The sequence below is a fragment of the Podarcis tiliguerta genome, assembly GCF_965153285.1.
Source record: "Podarcis tiliguerta genome assembly, chromosome: 7".
Taxonomy (NCBI): domain Eukaryota; kingdom Metazoa; phylum Chordata; class Lepidosauria; order Squamata; family Lacertidae; genus Podarcis; species Podarcis tiliguerta.
In genome coordinates this window covers 59,383,451-59,395,948 of record NC_139540.1, presented here as the reverse complement: position 1 = coordinate 59,395,948, position 12,498 = coordinate 59,383,451, and the positions used below count along the sequence as shown (strand labels likewise).

General features: G+C 40.5%; 1 protein-coding gene across 43 annotated transcripts in view; it reads left to right on the top strand.

The window, feature by feature from the left end:
- The window catches only part of ATXN1 (ataxin 1), a 294,034-nt gene extending 281,560 nt beyond the window's left edge, over positions 1-12,474 (top strand). For all 43 annotated transcript variants that reach the window (XM_083449365.1, XM_083449367.1, XM_083449387.1 and 40 more), the window contains one exon: positions 2,464-12,474. In XM_083449365.1, the coding sequence (XP_083305491.1) occupies positions 2,464-2,994 (531 nt within the window). In that variant the 3' untranslated portion in view covers positions 2,995-12,474. The remainder of the gene's footprint in view (positions 1-2,463) is intronic.
- Positions 12,475-12,498: the final 24 nt, after the last annotated feature.

Here is a 12,498-nt window from a genome sequence, read left to right as displayed (position 1 = left end):
CGTCCCCATCTCTCCCTGGGAGTCTTTATCTTGGTCCATTAAAGTCTTTCCCCTCCTCACTGGCCAGTTTTATGCCAGGCTCCTTACATCCTGGACGTTTGATGTCAAACAGCCCGTTACAGGAAGCAAAATACGACTTCAGTACAGTGGTACCTCGGGTTAAGAACTTAATTCGTTCTGGAGGTCTGTTTTTAACCTGAAACTGTTCTTAAGCTGAGGTACCACTTTAGCTAATGGGGCCTCCCGCTGCCCCTGCCGCGCGATTTCTGTTCTCATCCTGAAGCAAAGTTCTTAACCCAAGGTACTATTTCTGGGTTAGTGGAGTCTGTAACCTGAAGCGTCTGTAACCCGAGGTAGCACTGTAAACCATGAATTTCTCTTCCTTCCTCCTTCTCCGCCCCCTTGTGAGCTTGTGGTTCTAAAGGTTTTTAAAGCATACATATGTTCCACATTATTGATATGTTGTATAGGAGGGAGAGCAGCGTTGTTGATCATATCTACAACAGAATATCTCCTTTCACATTCATTGATGATTAAACTTTCCCTGGGAGCCATTTATTTGATAGCCTCCTTTTAAAAGTATGCTGCGTTTCATATATTACATGTCTGGGGTTTTTAATATATATTCAGTTTTTGAAAGGGGGCATATTTTGACTGCAGTGAGTCTTTTAGTCAGCATATACCAGGACTGACCAACGTGGTACCTTTCAGATGTTGCTGCATCTCAAGTCCCACAATTCCTGAGTCTTGGCCATTCTGGCAAGGACCAATGGGAGTTGGAGCCTAACAGCATCCAGAGCAAAAACCACCTTAGCTATCCCTGGCATAGACAAATGGTATCCTAACCTACTTTGGGTGAACTCTGTTATGAATAAGAAATTAGGGCCTAGGCAGGCAAAAAGGTGGGATGGAAAATGAAGAGGGATAGGAAAAGCAACTGAATTTCTAGAGCAAGGGGACGTTGCCCAATGCCCCATCCTTGCCCCCTATTCTCCAGTTCTGTAATAGCAGATTCACTTTCTTATGGGCATTTTTTAAAGTAAAATTAAAAACCTGTGTGTTTTAATAGAGCGAGCAGTGCAGTTATTTGAATGTCGACTCATTAATAAAAAATAATAAATAAAGAATTTAAATGAATGTCAACTCATTAGTGAGTTCAAAGCGGTTTACTCCCAAGTCCCAGGTAAGTGGGTATAGGATTGCCACCTAAATGTATACCAGGATTGCATTAGCTTACTGGTTGCTGAAATAAATAGAACGCCAAAATCACATTTGAGTTACAGAATTGACTGAGGTTTTATTCAGGTTCCAAGACTATCTATATTGTGTTCATTGCCACACAATCACTTTTAGATGAGAGGAACTGCTTGTGTTTCCCAGGAGAGGACGAAAATTAGGCTTCTTTCTGAACTATCCCCTAGCCGCAGCTTGTATTAATTAACCTACAGAGAATCTCTCTTGGGATTAATCCCTGTGGAACAGAAGCGGCTTATGAAATTGCTTTTCATGAATGCAGTTGGTTAGCATGGGAAGCAGCCGCAGGTCTGTAGCTTCTGCAGCTGTGTGCTGCGCAACTGTGTGCTGGGCCTGTTTTCACCCCAGAGGAGTGAGGTGTGCTGGAGTACCTTGGGCTGGATACTGCTCTGCTGAAGAAAATGCAAGGGAGGTAGATGAAGTGTTTTAAAAACTCCCCAAGAGGAGTAGCAAAAATTGGCAGTTTGGTCCCTAGCTTCTTCACTGTCCCCTTCTGCTTACCAAAAGGCATAGAGCCCATATTTTATGCCAGCTGGGAGAAAAATGCCCAACTACCTTCTAGACTGATGTAAAGGTGACTTCAGCCATTCTCCCCGCCACCCGGCCTCAAGCTTATTTTAATTTATTTTTTTCGCAAAACAAAAACATGTAATTGCATTACATATTTTCCATAGTTAGAGTTCCCTTATTTCAGTTTTAGAAAATCATTTAGATAACCTCTACAAAGATCTTTTTGAGTAGTGGGTAATGGGAAATCTCTTCCTTGGGAAATAAATGGATGCTCCACCATGTTGGACTTGTCTCTTTTGGAAGTATCTTGTGGGGCAGGCAAGTCTTTCTGAGAAGGCCACATCCCACCCACCATTAAAATGGTAGATTCCTGGGTAGTTCTGATTTACTTTTCCACTGCTGGGCCGCAGTCAGAAGAAAACCTATTAATTCTTTAGGACCTTTAACACAACTTGAGCTACGGTCTAGTATGAGGAGTGTCAAGGCTGGGTTAGGCTGCAAAGCTTGTTTTGCAGTAATAGAAATAACCCCCAACTCTCTCTGAACCCGCCCCACCCCTCTTCTCTTTAAAAGAGGCTTCTGCTTTGGTCAAACTCAGCTGTGGTATTCAGATGAACATTTTCAGATTAATGTGTTTTCTCTCCCTTTCTTTTTCTCTCCTCCTTCCCCCTCCCACCCTCATTTCCTTCATCCCTGCAGGTCAGTGTTGAAGTCTTGGTAGAATATCCTTTTTTTGTATTTGGACAAGGTTGGTCATCCTGCTGCCCTGAGAGAACAAGCCAGCTCTTTGATTTGCCATGTTCCAAACTCTCTGTTGGGGACGTCTGCATATCACTTACACTCAAGAATCTGAAGAACGGCTCCGTCAAAAAGGGCCAGTCCATGGACTCAACTAGCATCTTGCTGAAGCACTCTAAGAATGACAGTCTAACTGGTAGTAGACATAGGTATGCAGAGCAGGAAAACGGGATTGATCAGGGAAGTGCAAAGATGTCATCTGAGAATGGTGAACTGAAGTTTCCAGACAAAATAGGATTGCCTGCAGCATCTTTGCTCACCAAATCAGAACCCAGCAAGCCCACGGCAACGAGGAAGAGGAGGTGGTCTGCCCCCGAAACACGGAAATTAGAGAAGTCAGAAGAGGAGCCACCGTTGACTCTCCCCAAACCTTCTTTTATTCCTCAGGAGGTTAAGATTTGCATTGAAGGGCGATCCAATGTAGGCAAGTGAAGTCTGTTTAGGGAAAAGGAAATTAGGCTACCCCTTGTCATTTTTATCCAGATTACTGTACTGTAGGCTAAAATAACCCAGTATTTACATGTTATCATCTTATTTTAGGTTTATGTTATAACCTTGTTGTTATAGTTGCGGCTGGTATTATGCAGGAGACTGGTGCATACTCCCCACACCCCTCAAGTGTTCATTGGTGATTATTTTTATCGGGAGCTACAGAAAGGGGCAGTATCTGCTTCATCCCCACCCTTTGTGGAAGCAAATGTTGTTGCCATGACTCCTGTTTCTCCACCACTTCAAGCAGAATAAGCCTTGGCTGTCTTTGGAAGGGAGGGAAGTGTACCAGAGACAAACACTAATCTCTGATTCATTGGGAGGGCGGAAGTCCCATGGCAGCGTGGCTTGGTCCTTCTCTCAGCTAGCAGCTGTTGGGAGGCCAATCCAGAGGCAGTATCAGAGAAACATCAGAGAAACTCTGAGGCTTGTACCGTAAAACCACTTTAAAAATTCCTCCCTGCCCCTCCGAAGTTTGCCACATATTTCCCATCTCCCCACCCCCCACTCCAACTACATCCTCTGCCCCACAATGGGAGCCTGACTGCACTATTTTTTATTATCGTTCTCAGAGGCTGCCATACAGACATTTCATCTCCACTTGCTAGTACAGCTGCATTGCAAGGGCGCAGCGAACGCTCCTTGCTTTGCTAACACTGGGAATTTCTTTAAAGTAGGACATTGTTGCCATAGGCCTAGCAAACTCTGGGAGACGCCTGCATGGGCTCATCATCATTGCTTCTGTACAGGGTCAGAGAGAGAGTTTTGCCACTGACATTTGCTTCCACAAGGTAAATATGCACTGCCCCTTTGGGAGAGTGGACATAACAGTTGTTTGCATTTTAGGTTGCAAATACTTGTCTTTTAACTTTAGTACTGTTTTTAGTTCCTGACTATGGACAACTAGTGCCACTTTTTTTTCAAATTTCAGTGTGACACAAGGAAGTGGATGTCGAAGATGAACATAGAATGTCTTTAAGCACTTAAAATGCTGTTTCACACTTTCGTTGCCGAACATCTTGGCTTAACACTCAGCAAGTACTGTATCTCATTTTAATCTCTTCAATGAGAGAGAGAGGAAAAGAAAAGAAAACCGATCTCTTCAACTCTGTTAAACTACATGCAAGCTATGTAGAGGGTTGTTGTTTTTTCACAAGCAAGATGTTGAAAGTTTTTCATGTGGTTTCAAAGGGATGAATGTGAATTATGAACTGGTATGTGACAGTCATTGTCCACGAGGACTACTTAATAGGAGGCACTTTTAAAACTTTAATGCTTGTGAAAGAGTTAAAGGCATATGCGAGCTGACAGATAATAAAAGAGTAAGAGAGAGTATAAAAGAAAGAGAAGAAAAAAAATCATTATTGTCCAGTGTTTTTGAAAAAGATGGACTTTAAAGAATCTTGCAATTTGCACATCTTGAGTTTATCATTTGTGTGGTATTCCTGCAGTTTTTACCTAATAATTTTTGGGAAAGGGAGAGGGACTGAAGAAGCTTAAACAAATGTAGCAATTACTTACTAACCTGCCTAAACTCTAGGCCATTTTTATAGGGTTAGGTTTCCTTTCAACCTTTTTATTTTCTTACCATATCTGTCACCCTGAACCAGGACAAAGTCTGAGAATTTCTCTTCAGATTTGCTCAGTTTCCATAAGAGAGATTTTGACACAGAAGCAAGTTTTGGTTTTTCATTTTACTTCTAATCCTTCGTTATTTTATTATTGTGAATACTACTCTTTGTTACTTTGAAGAACTTCCTTTTCCATTAGTAGTACAATGTAGATGTCAGAAGTTTGGTACAAAACAGGACAATGGGTAGAAAGTTTACCCAGTTAAGCTCTTTTATTCTTGGCAGTGTTACTGTTCCCACAAATCTGAAACAAATTTAAGAGTGGATCTAGAGGTCCTAACTCCTGCTGATTTCTGTGGCTTCCATCTTGAAACCAGTTCCTGACAGAGCCACATGAATGCCCTAGTGACTACTCACAGACAAGTGATCTGATGACACCCGCCTATGAATAATTCACATTAATAAAGACACAGCTAAGTCCAGTTAATTAAAATACTGCATTAATTTTTGAAGCTTTAAAATTAGGATCTCCTGATGAGATACTATGGGCATTTTCACACACAAGGCTTAATTTGGGCTCTCCTTGAGTTGGTCTATAATGTGAATCTAAAATTGATGTTGGCACGTTCTATCCATGTTAACATTGTTCTCATGTAGTACAGATATTATATGAGAGCTCAAATACGGGCTTAGCATTGTGTATGAAAATGGCATAAGAAGTTATTAACGTCAGTTGCTTTCTCCTTTTCAGGGGTGGGTGGGTATGAATTGTCTTCTTCCCCCACTTGCAATTACTTTAGGATGCAATCCTTCTTATCAGGGGTGGGCGGGTGGACATGAGTTTTCTTCTTTCCCCACTTGCAATTATTCTTGGATGCAATCTAAAGCCAGGGCATGTTGCCTGGGTAAACAGAGGCTGCTTACCCCTGATTTGTTTTCCATTATCATTCCGCATGCCTTAGGGTAGCCACTATCCTCAAAGCGGCCTTGTCCGGGGAATGAATGAAGCAGAAAAGGCCAATTCGAACACCCCTGGCACTCAGGTGAAGGGTAAGCTGTGACCTCAGTCTCAGCTCAACCAATATTTAGTTGAGATACTTGCCCAACGGGAGTTCATCTCCCTTGATCGATACTTGGACTGTGAATGTGGCTTTGCTGGTTGCGTTCGGCCTCTGCAAATCTGAGGCCCTTGCAGATCAAGAATCGAAATTACAGATATCAGAACAGAACCCAGAATGAACAGATTCCTCCAATGTTCATTCCTCATCTTTTGCTTAAATATAATACGTTTTAAGGAGAGAAAAATAACTACCATTCTACCCTTCCCTTCAATTCTTATGTCTCTTTGTTTGTTACTTGAACCTTAGCTCACACCAGAACTAATCATTTTTGTACCATTTTCTGGGGTGCACCAAAAATGTGTTTAAGTTTTAAAGTAGCTTGAAATCTGTCTTGAATTGAATTGAATTGTAACCTCTCAGTAATTTACCAAATAGCTGAGCAGGTTCATCCTCACAATCACACTGCTTATTTAGTGCTGTAATTATTTTTTTTCAACATTTCTGCTCAGAGAACTTGCTTAATCTTCCATAAACTCTGCTCAGGGCACTTTCAATTTATTGTTTATTGGAGTTTTATTTTGGCTTCTTTTTTTGTTTGTTTGTTGTTTTGTTTTTCGTTTCAACCTCTGACGGCAAGAGGACTAGAGAGACAGGGGGCAAAAAAATCCCTATTTCGTTCCCATCAGTACCACTATTTTCACATGTACTTGGAGAGCATCAAACATAAAAGGAAGCAGGGATCATGAAACTGACCGTATCTATAAAACTAACACTAACAAGTAAAAAAAAAAAAAATCAACAACAACAGTAATAATAATAATTAAAGGTTGGAGCAATAGGAATGTATTTTGTTCACTGCTTGCATTGCAGACTTAGAATCCTGCAGTTGTTGCTTCCTTCCAAACATTGTTCCCCTTTGTTGTTTGCTTTTTTTTTTTAGCATGTGCAATATTTTATGTGCCAATTTAAGATTCACCCACACGGTGATGGCTTGACCTTCCCACCCCCCTTTTGTGTGTGTTTAAATCTAGGGCCCTACACTTCCCTCCATGTTAGGCACAGAGCCTTTCTGGGTTTGGCACACATGGAGCAAGGGCTCTGACAGCTCTTGATTCTACTCTACCTGGCCTCCACATTCAAAGCAGGGTGGGAAATCTAGATAGAGGGGGCGGGAAATAGATAATATTCCTCCCTGGAAGGACTTTAAAGGTGGGGAGGATGGCCCTGAGGTGGGAGAGATTCTGTGAATACAAGCAATTATAAACTGCTTGGATGAAAGCCAGCAGTCTTCTGCAGCCTCACCATGTCGCATTTTTATGCCCGTAACTATTACTAAACCATCTTCTTTATTGTTGATAAAATTTAGCCCTGTGCAGAGGAGGAAGAACGCATGCACACTGTGCTTCTTAACTCTCCGTGACCAAGGAAAAAGCTCATTTGGCTGCTGGAACACCCCAAGTTGCGTTTCTTGGTTGTGGTAAGGAACGGATAATTTGTGGGCCAGTTCTGTGACGTTTTTATGTGCCGCATTTTTGAAAATGACTCGAGGTGAGTTCTGGTCCTGCTGATGTCTGCAGTGAGGGCTCTGTTGAATCCTCTGTCCTCCTCACCAGTTGGAATAGGATTTGAGTCTTGGGCTTCTAAAGTGCCTTAGTTTGTTTTGGAAAAGGCACCTAATTTCAAGTGAAAAATTATTTTAACCCCATTGGGCTGCTCCTATAAACTCTCATTCACAGAATCGCTCCCTTCCCACTTCCTTCTCACGGATTAAATAGCAATTGGCGGGCACGGAGAACATGTTAAGGTTAATTTCGTTGTAAGAGGCCTCTCTGTACAGTGTCTAGATGGCAATATTAACTGACACCAGTCTTTCCTCTTTGTTTTTGTACCAGACCTGTTTTAGTTTACAGCAAAACTCATACAATCACCAATAAAATTAGTCAGGGCAAAGAAAAAGAAAAAACCAGAACCTCTTTATAGGAATTTCTAAATAAATATATCTATATCTATATATCTATATCTATGTATAAAATGACTGTTCCTTGTAGTGTTTAACTTAGATGTCATTTCAGTTTGTTTGGGCTACATCATGAGGGTTTCAGAGTGCGATGTCACTTACCTCGTATCCTGTAAGTTATACCTGGACTATTCTGTGTTGTGTTTTTTATTCCCTCCCATGCATCTTCCTTCCCCACCCCCGTTGCCCTTTCCTGGAAGAAGAAAAAAATGCATGTCTTATCCCTCTATTTTAATCCTGGTGTCACTTTTGAATTGGTGGGAGGAGGGCAGTTTTGAGCCAGGAAGTGACATCACTACTCGTTTCCCTAAATCAAGGAACATTTTGAAACCTTTCACACCTCTTACTCAGGGATGGGGCTGGCGTGTGGTACACTGAGGTGACCAGAAGGAGCACTTTTTCTGCTCTGGAGTAGGGATGTTCAATTCCAAGGAGACGTTTGGATTTCCTGCATGGTCGTGGATTAACTTCCCAGATTTATCATGTAGATTGCAACATAAAGCAGCAGGTCTAGTGTGAACTGTAGCTTTCAGTTGTGGAAAAAAAATTGCTCTGTGAACAGTGGCTTGTTTTGCTTTGATATGTTGCCAAGCAATTGGGGGGTGGGGCGGGATCACAACAATGATATTGTTTGAGTAGGAAATGAGAGTGCTATCTTGAAGTCAATCGCATAATGTTTATTCTTGTTTCCAGACATTGGTTTCTAAACATTTTTTAAAAAATAAAAACGATGCCATATACACCCAGGCCACAGTGTTGCAAATCTTTACACCATCAGACTCAATCCTACAAGGGAGTAGTTGTGGTTCTCCAAATTCTTTGAATATGTAGGGTCATCTTTTTTGAGATCCTGAATCTATCTGCGCTGAACACTATATTCTTAGACCAGTCCATTCAAAAACGATGCTTTTAAATTCATGGCTAGGCCCTCTCTCCCTCTCACTTTGCAGCATTGGAGCTATCATAACTTGGGGTGCATTATTTCAGATGTTGCCACCCGCCGAACTTTGGTGTGTTTGGGTGCCTGTGACTTTTAACCTTCTCATAAGCACGTCATTTCACCTTTAACGGCAACAGTGTGGTTATCATTTATTTTTTTCAGAACACATCAGAGAAATTATTACTCACGAGCTGCGTGGGCTTACCCACAAGCAGTTCGGAAATAACGAAATGGGCAACCAAAGCAGCCGTTATGTGACCCAAACTGCAAAGGTAACAGAACACACTAGTAATTGCCTGCCTGGATTGACACTGTTGGCTTGGTGGCATCCGTCCATGGGTTGAAATCCAAAAGTACCCTTCTGCGTGTGGAAGATGTTTTTTGTGTGCATGAAAGGGCTGTTTTACAGCGCTCATGCAAGTAGAAGAATGCAAATGACCATAGAACCTACCTTATTATCATCCCATACGAACAATTCTGCTATTGCTTGCACAAGTGAACTAGTGGCTCTCTTCCTTTTTTTGCTCACAGTTCATTGGATTCCTCCCCTGATTTTTATCTGCTTTAAGAAAACTGAGTCCTCTTGTGTCACATCCACTATGAACTGAACTCTGTTAACAGCAATATGTGACCTGCACTTTCTTTTTCTGCCCCCATCGCCACAGGTAGCAGTGCTGTCCAACTTAGGGACAGGCACTGTGATAGCGTGAAGATAAGGGAAATTGTTCTTTATGTTTTTAAGCAGAATGTGGTTAGTGCTTTTGCTTTTTTTATGTTTAACCCTGGCAATTCCTGAAAAATAAGATAAATGAATAGTGTCCCAAATTGTGACTGTTGTTTTTTGAGAGCACAGGACTATTCTGTTGATTTCTTTCGTAGTTTCCAAGAGCAGTATTCTGTTTTTCTGTTGATAGGGAAATTCCAAACAAGTTGCACACTTCTACTCCAGAGTTCAATTTCTTTTACATAGACGACCTCGCTTCAGACGTGTTACCTTACTGATAGGATCTTTACTTGTAGCACTATTAACTCGTGGGAATATTTTTTTACGTGAACCTAATTTGATGAGAAGCTTAAACAAACTTTTTTGAAGCACTCACATTGAGAGGAGTACAGGTAATGTTTTTTAAAAAAAATTGCACAAAAGAAACATGAATGTTGGAATGATTCATTCAGTGTTTGAAAAGCGATGGATATGTTGAAATAGTGTGTTGTTTGTAAAAATGAAATAAAAGTACAAAAGCCGAGAAAGGGTGAAAGTTACATGTTATTTGTATATAGAAAACTCTCACGTCTAGGTGATCCGATTGTATTGGTTCTGGCTGGAAAGAAATGCTAATTAACAGGTTTTTCAAAGACAACTATGCTTACTTTTGTATTTGTATTACATGAATCCCGTTGTTGGGGCAGGGGAGAATGATTCACCATCATGCTACAATTTGTCCCCTTTTCAATTTTGATTTTGAACTTGATTAGGAAGTCTTAACTCCTTCTAGGGATGGTGATCTATATGTCTTCTGCACTTCCTGTTCTTTATTTTTTTTATTTTTAAGAAAAAGAACCCAAAGAATTTAATACTGAACAAGAAGTGCTTGTCACCAGGGGTTCTTGAACCACAAAAAGGCAAGAAGGAATGAGCAATTTGTGTCCCATAATTCCACATAACCTCTCACAGAGCACGCACGCAAACCTCATTGGCGCTTGGAGGTATTGAAGACATGATTTAAGTTACTCTAGCAGTTTTGCAGAAAGTTTTGAATTTTTTCATTTGGTTTGATATATAAAATATATATTACTAGCACACACACAAAAACCTGAAGGGAATTTAGGAATATAAATATTTCTGGGGTAAAGGTGTAAAATTAATTTATAATAGGGAGTCCTTAAAAGGGGCTGGGGGCTGATTGATAGTTGTCTGAATCCTTCTCCCCTTCCCCCCTTCCAGTCTGTAGTAATAATCCAAGTTTCTGTTCTGGCATTAAATATGGAGGGGGGATATAATTCTATATTCAAATGGCCCCTTCAGGTGCAGAAAGATGGCCTCTCACACAATAAAATGAAGTGCATTTGGTCAAGGAGTGCTTCTACAATGGGGATTGCAAAATCTGTGGTTTTTCTCATTGTGCTCGGAAAGGACTCGAGTCTTCCACTGAGAATGAATCAGAGGCTTCACCCAAGGTTGCTTTTGTTTGTTCATTTTCCTTTTGCTTGATTGAAGCTCTTGTTCACTTTTTCCTCAGCCATACAATAGGCAGCCATTGGAGGTGTCGTCTGCAATAGGACTTAACTCACTGGTGCTGGAACTGCTGTATAATACTGCAAGTCACCTTCACTGAGGTCTGTGACAAGTGACGCTATAGAGGTCCAGATCATAGGCACTTGCCACTTTCAAAGGGGTGTGTGTGTGTGTTTGGGGTGGCTAGTGAACTGTTGTACAGCCACTGAATGCTTAGTCTAGGAAACTTTGGGGCTGCAATCATCCTTCAAATGTGTTGATTTTGTTGAGTTATAAAACTAGTAGAGGGAGACCAACTTATACCAGCAGAAGAGCTGGCCACCAAGAGAGTGCTCTGAAAATTAGAAGCCTTTCAGTGTATATATGTGCAATTCCTCTTGAGATTGCTATCTCCATAGAGAGGGCAATTACATTTCAAAATGGCTGCCAATAAATCTTCACCAACCTGAAGCCAAAGCCAAAGGAGGAACAAAATAAGTACAGATATTCATTGCCCAGAGAAATGATAACAGTTCTGATACATGTCGAACATTTTAAGGCTGTATAGCTGGCAGAAGATAAAACCTTCCGATTGATTGATCTGGATGTGAATTTGGCCTACGTACTTGAGAAGTAGACTGCTAGTTTAGATTTACTTGCAAACTGTTCTGTGTCTATTTAAGTTTAACCCCAGAAGGCAGTCCTTAAGTACTTGAAAGGCCTCAAAATGTTGTTTCTGGGCAATAAATATCTGCACTTATTTAGCTGGTTGGAGTTCTCATGTTTTCTATTGTATTCCAGAACTGTTGCCTCTCAAATTATTCTATTAGGATACGAAGCTTATCTTTGGTTACTCCCAACAGCCAATACTAAAAATACCTTTTAAAAAAATATACGTAACATCACTAAGTACTTGTCTTTCTGATGCATCTAAATAGGGAACTTTGAGGCCCTTACTTTCAATTTGGTAGCAATCTTGTCAACATTACAAGCATCCAGCAAGTTCTTGAGGAAAGAAGCATTGTAAAGTCAGTAGGTGGTTCATACTGGCTTCTTTCCCTTATTCAAATGACTGAAAAATACACTTTCAATGTCCTGCCAGTGTTGGCATAGGAAAAGGGGTATCATAGCTTTATGCTGAGGTCATATTGGGCTGCAATGGCCAGTACAGAGGAGAAATGTGGAGGGAATAATGTTTTGCACCTTATAGAAAAGAGGAGAAAAAATTTAAGTGCATACAGACATAGGTAAGAGCTTTTATTGTGACAAGAGAACCTTTTTCCATATGCGTGCATACTCTCTGTAATTCCAGTGTAAAATATTGTACTTGCACTAGCTTTTTTAAAACAAATATAAAAAATGGAAGAATTCATATTCTATTTTCTAATCGTGGTGTGTCTATTTGTAGGATACACTCGCGTCTGTTTATTGAATTTTATGGTCCCTTTCTTTGATGGTGCTTGCAGGTTTTCTAGGTAGAAATTATTTCATTATTATAATAAAACAATGTTTGATTCAAAATTTGAACAAAATTGTTTTAAAGAAATTGTCTGTATACCAGTACAAGTTTATTGTTTCAGTATACTCGTACTAATAAAAATAACAGTGCCAATTGCAAATAAGTGTTCTTTGTTGTGTATGAA